Source organism: Manihot esculenta, chromosome 1, assembly GCF_001659605.2.
Source record: "Manihot esculenta cultivar AM560-2 chromosome 1, M.esculenta_v8, whole genome shotgun sequence".
Taxonomy (NCBI): domain Eukaryota; kingdom Viridiplantae; phylum Streptophyta; class Magnoliopsida; order Malpighiales; family Euphorbiaceae; genus Manihot; species Manihot esculenta.
In genome coordinates, this window is record NC_035161.2 from 26,819,466 (window position 1) to 26,830,500 (window position 11,035).

Consider the following 11,035-nt stretch of genomic DNA (forward strand, 5'->3'; position numbering starts at 1 on the left):
TAAAAATATGAAAGTGAAAGGTCATGTAAGACAATAGACCTGCAGATGTATCCCAAAAGGCAAAAGGGAAATCAGTGTGAAGATTCTGTGAATACATTGGTCTTAACTCTCAAGCTCCAGATTAAACAGAGAAAACATGTGTGAAACAGAGAAAGGAACCCTTCCCTTAGTGGTGGGTTTCATGGCCGTCCCATGTAACAACCTCTCCTTTTTGGCCTAATATTGTACAAAGGACATAACAAAACAAAGGATTTTATGTTTGACCATAAAAAAAATAATAAAAAAAACAGACCTACAGAAACGTATTTATTACTCTTTGTGCTTGTTTCTCCTTGCACTTTGTTATTTAGAAAATGAGACTGTAACATGGGACCCAGAAGACTTTTAACATTTATAACTTTTAACTCAATTTAGAATAGAAAGAAAGTATTTCCAATGCTTTCCAATGGTTGCACAACACTCCACTTGGTGAACTTGCCTGGCTTTTCCATTGCTAACCCATCTATATTCCACTTCAACCAAGGGTCTAGCGATAGTGGGAACACCACAGAATGGATTAGTCCAACATCTAATCTACTGCAAAGAAATAAATAAATTTTTATATTTTTTTTAAAATAAAAATCAAAGAAATAAAAGCTAAGACCTCTCAGACTTACTCTGATACACTTGCCACCAAACTAAATCTATAGTGCAAATAAATCTTTATCTTTAAAAGGAAATATGTGATAGAATGATAATTTGTATAATTGTTCATATATTTTTTAAATTATATTCATTTAATTTTATTGATTTTTTTTATTTTTATTAATTGTTTATATTTAATTTTAAAATTTTTAATTTTACAAGCCAGCCAAGTAAAGATCTCAACCTTTGGAGGTACTATGTTTAGCCATATTAAAGGAGAGTCTGAAAATCTAGGAGGAAGCACATTGAAAAAGGATCTGTATAAATATTTTACTGAGAATAAGTCATTGGTTCAGCTTTCCAAGTAATTTTATAAGGTCTATTTTTGCACAAGGTCACATCATTTATCAACTCCATGAATGTTTCAAGAGTACGACAATACCTTCCACTAGGAGGCCTTAGCCATTGTAAGGACCAGCGCCAAGGAACCTCCCACGATCCAAAAGAAGAATGACATCTTTAGTGTTGTACAGACATGGAAAGATTAACTTTAAAGGTTGATTAGCAATTCACAGGTCGTTCCAGAACAAGAATCTCAAACCATTTCCAATCCTACAACCAACATTAGATATGATGAAATTTGAGAATTGATCACTAGACAATAGACTTTATATTCGACCATACTTTTGATGTGTTCATTCCATCTGTCAGAGAAAAATCCATAATCTTTTTGATGCCCATATTGTAGTCAAGACTCCTAAAATAGAAGGTGTGTTTTAAAAAATATTCTCTGATACTTTTGACAGAAGTGTTTTCTAACTATGGATGTAAGAAACGCTTCATTGCAATCATCTTCAATAACTGTAATATGGTATTTAGTTTGCTCAACATCATCCATAAAAAACTTATGAATGAAATCTAAAGAGGAAGAAGAAATTAAAACGGAAAAGTATATCTTGGTTACATGTCTTTTGCGCTTTTGCATTTTAGGGACTAAAATAACTTTTTTTTGCACTTTAGAGTCTGAACTTTCACACTATTAGCAATTTAAAAATTCAATGACTAATAACGTTAGATATGTTTATGTAGCATGTTGACGTCATTGGCACGTTTGATGTAGCATGTTGACATCATCACCATGTCTGACATAGAATGCTGACGTCATTACTACATTATCAACCTTTCTGATTATGACCTAAATGCAAAAGTTAAAAGTACAAAATTTTGAATTGTAAGTAAAACAAAGTTCTAATACTTAATGGTAAAAGTATATAACTTTTAAAATATATGAAAAAAACAATAGGAAAGAGAGTGAGGAAGGGAGAGAAGAGAGAGTAGTGAGATAGAGAGGGAGAAGGGGACAAACGCAAAAGATTCTCTCTCTCTTTTCTCTTATACTTCTCTGTTTCACTTTATTTCTCCGTCTAGTTTTTTCTTTTACTATTCTTATGGTATATGTATTCAACTATCTTCTCCTAATATTTATCCATAGGAGTAAATAAGAAATTTTTATAGGAAAGCAAAGTGAGATAAAAGAGATATAAGAAGAGAGAGAAACTTTTTTTCTTTCAATTGTCTCTTTTTCGCTCTCTATCTCATTATGTCTCTCTCTCTCTTCTCTAAATTTTTATTTTTTTCATACATTTTGAAAGTTAAACATTTTTATCATTAAAGATTGAAATTTTATTTTATTTATTTATTTTATTTGTAATTTAAAAAGTTATACTTTTAAACTTTTGCACTTAAGCCATAAAAGGAAAAGGTAGATGATATGGTGATGATGTCAGCATTTTACGTTAAACGTGGTGATACGTCAATATGCCACGTCAAACGTGGCGATAATGTCAACATGCCACATTAGTTATATGCCATTAGCTATTGAATTCTCAAATTGCTGTGAAAGTTCAAATCCTAAAATGAAATGAAAATTAATTTAGTCACTAAAGTACAAAAATGCCAAAATATATGTAACTAAAGTGTATTGTGGCACCTTATCTAGAGAAGACTGTTTGTAAGTGTAAAGTTTTCTTGCCAATATCTGATGGATGAAAACCATTAACTATACCAGTATTTACCTTGCACAAGAAAATTCAACATTTCTTCCCTACTTGGGAAAGTAAGGAGAAATGTTGCATGCTCCATCAGAGTAGAAGTTATTGAGAAAACTTCTTCAATAAGAAATTGCTCCTTCTGTATAGAAACAACCGAACTTAGGAAGTGTAGGATACTAACTACACTGCCACTTAACTAGTCAGAGTTATCATTTGGTGGATCAAAGCTTCCCCCTGAGATGCAAGTGCTTTTGGAAAGCCAAGGCATAAATCAAAGGTTTTATTAGGCTCATTAGACTTGCATGTTTTAGCTGATCTTTTTTGCCTTCGATGCTTTTGAGGAAAAGAGAAGTTTGTCTCGGTTTTGATTATGTTGATCTTGGTCTGCTTGATAAAGATTGTAAATGTTGTCTCTCTGATTTGTGAAGAGGTTGTTTCTTGTACTCAACTGGAAAAGCTCTAATCTTGTATTAATTCTCCGATCCACAACTAAAGACTGGTTGTACCTTGGCTCCTATAGTCGAACAAAGCCAAATCTTCTATTTCTTTTAGTAAGTTTGCTGAGAATGTAGAAATCATATATCGGCCATGATTTAGAGAACAGATTACGAAAATCCTTTGAACTCCAATTTGGGGGAGAGTTTTCGAAGTACAAGGATCATGCATGGTGGTCTTAGGGAGAGGTCAAAGAGGAGGGAGGTTAGAAGGAGAGAGGTTGGTCAGCAAACTTAAGTTGCGCTCTTTCAGTCGGAGAAAAAGATTTAAACGGTTTTTTCTTTTTTTTTTTTGTTTACTCAATATCCAAAACACATCTATTTCAGAGGAAGAGTAAACCATGGTTAGGGAGGTGGGGCCATGTATAAAATATTATTTTTTTATACTAAATGTGTTTGTCACGTCGGTGAATTTACCTCCAAATCTAGTTGAGGGTTATTTTGAACACAAAAGTTTTCAAATAGGTAAAAATTCACAAGAAAAAAAAAATCAACTAAAGTTGATAAAGCACAAAATTTTAAAACTTCATATATGTTTTTCATTTAATTTAATTTATCCCTTTATTTGGGTAAAATTTAAGACAAAATAAACTCAGACATTAATATATTACAAACAAGTTGTGCTAATATGATAAAACTTAAACTTTTTGTATAATGCTCTTGAATTTATAGGAAGATATATTAGGAAAGGCAGATGCAACGATTGTAAAGATACCAAAAATGAAAAATTAAAGCATTAAGAGAAATGAAAAATTATATTATTGAATTTAATTTTTGATTTTGATTCGGTTTTAGTTTTTATTAAGAATTAAATTAGAACCATTTTAAAATTGTAATGAATCCGAATCATACTGAAATTGAATCAAAAATCAATTTTATGCACATATTTTTCTATAATATTTTAGATATATTAATATATGATATATATTTACATGCACCAAAATTATAATATGCATATTCTATTATATATTCTACAATTCATATACCTTTTCTTAATGATCTTAGTTATAAATATATATTAAAATCACTTTATTATTTTTAATTTCAAGTGTGTTACTATATTTATAATAATTTAATTATTTATTACATATTATGCAATATAATTAAATTTTATATAATTTTAAAGTAACTAAAATGCATATTAAATTATGTATTTATACTATAATTTTCATGCTTAATTTGTTATTATATATATATATAAATTAGTAAATAATTTTTTTTTAATCAAAAATTAGTAAATAATTTAAATGTGTAATTTTAAAATTTAAATGATAATATAAGTGTGATTTTTTACTTTAATAATTGAGAATCAAATTGAAATCATATTATATTAATATTAAAACATTCTTTTATAAAGGTGTTGATTTGAACTCACAGATTTCGTTTAGAATTAATACATCTGAATAGATCTGGGTGATTTCAGGTTCTGTCGCTTCTAATTTTAATTTTTATTTAAAAAAAAATATTGATTTTTCAGTTTGGTGTGGGTGGTTGGATCCATAGAACTTGAACCGAAACCCACGCTCTTAGTTTTGGCAGTATAGAAAGTAAGAGATGAATAAGGGTAGCACACCAGCTAAGTGCTAGCTATCCTGATTGAACCCTCAAATACGTGTGCGTCCACCATATCAAAAATCTAAAGATGGATAAAAAGGTTTTTTTTTTATAAAAAAAAAGGATGAACTAAATATCATTTTCCACTCAAAAATCAACATCTTGGAAACTCTAAAACCCTGCTGAAAAAAAAAGAAAATTATAACAACTAATAGCCAGGAATTCAAGTCGACGTCCCCGCGAAATCCCCACGCTTTCACCTTTTTCAGAGACAAAATCACACTTGTATATATTTGCTTTGTATGCTTACCTACCTTAATCTCTCTCAACATTTTCTTTTCTTTCTTAGGTCTTTTTCCCTTCAGAGCCCTACCCCTATGGCTGACCCTAACATGCCTTCCAATTTGCCTCAAATAAACCAAACTCAGCCACCATTATCATCACCCTTTGACCCTAGCTCTCACCCATTTCAGCCATTACTACTGTCACGCTCTATCCCTACAATCACATGTGAAAGCCCTTCTCCAAAACACCCTTCTCAACCCTCCAGCTCTAATCCTACCGCCATGGCCATGGCCACCACTTCTGCGGCTCCTAAAAGACACCCTTTGTACCGAGGAATCCGCAGCCGGAGTGGTAAATGGGTGTCTGAAATCCGGCAGCCTCGCAAAAGTACTCGTATTTGGCTTGGTACCTACCCAACCCCAGAGATGGCAGCTGCTGCCTATGATGTTGCGGCTTTAGCCTTAAAAGGTGATGATGCAGTTCTGAATTTTCCTGGTTCTGTTGGATCTTATCCTGTTCCTCTTTCATCGTCATCAACTGATATACGTAATGCAGCTGCTGCTGCTGCTACATTTAAAAAGGCCGAAATGAATCAAGCATTAGCCCAGCTGCCTACAAATGATGATACCCTTAATGCCAATTTTACATCAGGTGAAGGATTTATTGATGAGGAGGCACTGTTTGATATGCCAAATTTGCTGATGGACATGGCAGAAGGAATGCTTCTTTCGCCGCCAAGAATAAACTCCTCCGATGACTCTGCAGGAACTCCGGATGGAGAGAGTCTGTGGAGCTATTATTGATATATATATATATATACTCAATTTACAGAATGCTAGCTCCTTAATCTTTAGATTCCATGAATGGATTGATTAATTGACATGAACGACATAACAGCACACAGAAGAGGACATGGCCGCATTTGCTGACCTTTTTTCTTGCACCATTAGCCTCTCATCGAGCATTATTTATAAAAGTACGAAATAAAAAAGAAGAGATCATGAAGGGAAATTGAAGAAAGAAGGGATCAAAGATTTATTAACAGGGATTCCCAACACTTGAGAGTTTTTGAATCTGATGATTCAGAATAGTCAGAAGAGTTTAGGGTTTACATTTCATGGTTGATTAAGTATGGTGATCTGTGTGCATGTATAATATGGTCTTGCTGCTGTGCTATATTTTGGCTTGCTTTTCTTTGTGATGATGCTATAATATATATTCTCCCGATTTCTCGTTTATTCTTTTCTATTTTCTTTATTTTCTGTGTCATGAGAAATCAAAATGGACCACCAGCTGGTTACTGCTTACACTTTCTTGCCATTTATCCTCCATACAGTCTAGCCGGAAGATTCCCATTCACGCACTCGGTATATATTATATTTGCCCAATAAAATGTAATTAAATATGAATCTAATTATTTTATTTTAATTAAAATATGCTATTAAAGATATATAAAAAAAAAAAAAAGAAAAGAAAATTCTAAGAAGTTTCAAACATCTTCTACTAAAATTAAGGAAAAGTGGACATAAGTGTTTCTTTAATGATGTCTTGTTAGAGGGAATGCATAAATTTACATCCTTTTGGAGTTTGAGGATCATCAGTCAAAACTGTGTGGGTCCCTTTGTTTTAAGTGAGTGTCAACATCTATTTGATGAAACATTGATAGAAAGTAATGTCCCTTTGAAACAAAGATATAAAGAAACCAAAGCAAACAGAATAAATCATGAGTGTCAAATTAATAGATTTCATAAATCACTGTAATAAAAATAGAATATAATAATAAAATTTATAAATCAAATTTTAGAAAAAGTGATTAGTATGTTTTTACTGTTAGTAGTGAATTATTTAAGCAAAGGTCAGATTCAAACCAATCCAACTTTAAAACATCAAGGAGATAAAGATTTAGAGTGGTTTACTAGACTCATAATGAGGGCCTACAAGACTTTTTTTCCTATTCAAAGGGACAAACATCTCTAGTCATATCTGGTGGGCCCTCTTTAAATATCATGCAAATAGCCATACAACCCCACCAATCCATTTGTTAGTGATTGTGAAATGTTGGATTTCTTTATGAAATGATATATATTGCAAAGAAGATCTCTTCATAATCTAAGAAATATGCATCCATTCTTTGCATCTGTTTATAAATCTCAAACCATATAAGAATTTGAAAGTTTGTCTCATTGAGCAATCAACGCTTTTCTTTTTCTTTAACAAGAATCTCTTTATTGTTGAATTCTTTCTTTTGTTTATATATATAAATATAAATTTGGATGATCCAAATCGTTTGATCAACTCCTTAAGTTTAGTTTTACTTTCTCGGATGATGCAAAACAATGAAGAAGAAGAAGATGACTACGTAAATTAATCATCACAATCACTATCTATGCTTATTGTTTTAATAAGAAAGTAAATATTATTTAAATCAAAGTGAAAAGTGAAGTAGGACTTGCATGGAGTCAATAAAACATTTACTGGTTTTTGCTTTCAAGTTTAAAAAGGTGATGTTTCCATGGAATCTCTAATTAATTAAGAGTTTAATAACCTAATAATTAAGTTAAGCAAAAGAAAATGAAAAGAAAAAGGATAGTGGTTGGGATTGTGTGCGATAAAAGAATTATATGGAAGCCGATATTCCTCATGAAATTTTCAATACAGCAAAAAGTTTGACGAGGGCTTGCCACTATATTTCCAATTCCATGGCCGACATATACTATCCTTTCCTGCCTTCACTTTCCAGCAGGGTTGGTGGTGCGTCTCTCTCTCTCTCTTTCTCCCTCATCACACACGTATAATTTACAAATATATATGTATAGACATGCACATGTATGTAGTGTAATAAAAGACACTATCAAGTTCACATCTACTTAGTTGTTTGATTGAAAGCAAAATCTCGATGATATTTTTCATTACTTTTTAGCCGACTGCATAAAAAGATAGATTAATCATTTTCGCCATTTTTATAAGAAGAAATTATTATTTAGTTTTGGTAATATGATAAAATTTATTAATTGATTTTTTAATTTTAAAAAATATATTAAAATATTTTTATATTTTAAAAATTTTAATAATTAGAGTTTCTCCTAGTTTTTAATTTTGAAAAATACATTAAAATATTATGTTTTAGAAAATCGACTAATTAGTTATTTCATTAATTTTACAGTTAAATAGCATTCAAATTCTCATAAATATCTTTTTATTTGACTAATTTGTCATGATTTTTTTGAATAATACAGATTTTATTTATTTATATCAAAAAAAAGAAAAAAAAAACTTAGTATAGATACATTCATTTTAAAAATCAGATCACCATATCAATCAAAATATAATTTTTAAAACTTGACGTATTAAATAAAAAAACATGTAGAAAGAAAAAAAATAGTTATTGATACATCAAAATCAAGAAGAATATACAATATAAAATAATTATTATTTAAAACTGCATTCATATTTTATTATAAAATTATAAAAGTTAAAACGAATACAGGAATAATTATTTAATTATTTTTATTATCCATTTGTATAATTTTCTTTTACATGTTTATAAATCAATTTAATCATCAATTGTCCTAGTGGTTGACTGAACTCTTTGCTTCTTTTTTTTCCTTTCCCTCCTGAAAAATTTTGTAAGTTAAATAAATAATACATATTATAAAGGAATATTATATATATTTTAACATAAAAATATATATAGTCAAAAGATGAGTAGTGAAGTAATGGTTGGTTATTATAGGAAAAGAGACATTGTTTATCATGAACTTTGCTCAATCCACCTTTCCCACTTGGGTTAATGTGGGAACACACACAGCCACTAACTTTGTATATTTTTAGAAATGTTAACAAATAAAAAAATAAAAATATAGAAAAGGTTACATCAAACTTTAAAATTTTAAAAAAAATTATTATTTAATTTTTATAATATTAAAAAATTTACTAATTATTTTCTCCATATTAAAAATATTTTAAAATTTTTTATAATATTTAACTATTAAAACTAATAGAAAAATTAATCAGTAAATTTTTTAAAATTTTAAAGCAACAGTGAATAATTGGCAATTCGATCGTTGATGAACAAAGCTTCTCAAATCATGCATCTTTGAAGAGAAGAAGAGTGACAAGCATCCAATGTGTCTGCTTTTCATCATCAGTTGGTTATTTCAAAAAAGCTTGAATCTCTAGCAAAATCTTCTTCTCTCGGTCGTCTTCTACCAGGCCCCCACCTCTTCCCTTTCAAAACAATTAACATATTTAGATTAGGGTTTCTTGAACTCAGAGTCAAGTGGTCCACAGCCATTGATGCCAATCATTATGTTCTTTTGGTTTGTTAGTTATATGATCACACATTCTAACTTGAATTTTAATTGGTTTAATTTCTCCCTCCCCCACATTTGTTTACTATTCTTCTTTTGTTTTTGGTGTTTTTAATTACCCATTATCATTTCACTGGAGTTAAACTTTTTTCTTTAATCATTTCAAGTCAATAATGTAATACGACATTAAAATCTGAGTTTCTGTTTTCATCATTGGTAATTTCCCCATGTAATTTTGCATATTAAAACATGCCATAATTCAATTAGATTTTATTTTTATTTACAGTAAATTCAAAATATAAATACATTGATACGTTTACAATTAAATTAATATTTTTTTAATTAAATATATGTAAATAATATTCGAAAATGAATATTATGAAATAGTCATATTTTGCGGCTACTTAGTACGTTGGTGTTGTAGGCGAGGCGTAGCTAGTCAACTACAGTCTGTTTGATTGAGAGAACACTATGTACGTGCCACCAATGGACCACCTCCCCCCATACTCTTACTCCAAATTTCTACACAAATTTATTCCTAATACATGTAATCTTACATTTGTTAAAATTTATTAAATAGTAATCCTTCCATATAAGACTCTTTTTGAAAAATTAGTAGGTGAACATCACTTTATTTTGTTAAATTTATGAAGTTCTCATCGTAATTGAATTGAATAAAATTATTAAATTAGAATCAAACTCTCAAGTATTAAGGTTCATTAATATTTCGGGTGGCTTCAACTCATCTCACACAAATAATTTTTTTTTGCAGGTCTATTAGTTCTGCACTATTTATCTGATATAAAATAGCTCTTATACTAATTAAAACAGTTCGGTCGAAACTGATTCAAATAATTTTTAGACTCAAAACATGTAACTCTATACTTTGTCTAATCATAAAAATGTAAAGATGGGTCACGGATGAAAGTATCAACTTTTCTTAATTTTGGGAAAATTTTAATTTAATTTTGAAATATTATTTGAATGGAAAAATAAACTAGCTATTGATTTTGGGCTTTTTTGATTGGTTTAAGTTTTTATTTATGAATTATAGTAAAGCCCATGTTCAGGCCCTCAACTTCTTAGCCGTAAGTGGGAAGAAGCGCCTTAGCTGTACTGCAACCCACAATTCTGCAACATTTATTCCACATTTATCACGTGCAAAATTAAGTAAACCCACTTATTATTAATTTTAAATACTAAATTCTTTATTAAATATTTGTATCTTGTCATGCGTGAAGTATTTAAAATTAAAACAAGTGGGTTTATTTAATTTAAACCTTACATAAGAAGTATTATTTTTTATTATTTACTACTATAATAATATGCATGTGTTTTATACAGAAATGAGCTGTATTCGGTTTAAATTGATAAAAATTAAATTAATTTAAAATTTAATTTATTTTTTTATTTATTTTTTATTCGATTTAATTTGATTTTAATTTTAAAAATTTTAATTATTTTAATTTAGTTTGATTTTATCAGAAAAAAATAAAAAAATTAAACTGAATCTATAATAATATATTATTTTCAATAATATAGAAAGATTAAATTATATTAAAGTTAAAATATTGCAATTAAATTTTAAAATATTAAAAATATAATATAAAAAATAAAAAATATATTAAAAATTTAAATTGATCAAATCGAATAGAATTAGATCAATTTGGTTCAATTTGATTTCTAATCAAAATCAATTCCGTTTAATTTTTATAAA

General features: G+C 29.2%; 1 protein-coding gene across 1 annotated transcript; it reads left to right on the forward strand.

The window, feature by feature from the left end:
• The first annotated feature begins 5,064 nt into the window (after positions 1–5,064).
• LOC110627529 (ethylene-responsive transcription factor ERF027) lies at positions 5,065–6,217 on the forward strand. Its single transcript, XM_021773883.2, has one exon. The coding sequence runs from the start codon at positions 5,101–5,103 to the stop codon at positions 5,809–5,811; it is 711 nt and encodes a 236-aa protein (XP_021629575.2). The 5' UTR covers positions 5,065–5,100; the 3' UTR covers positions 5,812–6,217.
• Positions 6,218–11,035: the final 4,818 nt, after the last annotated feature.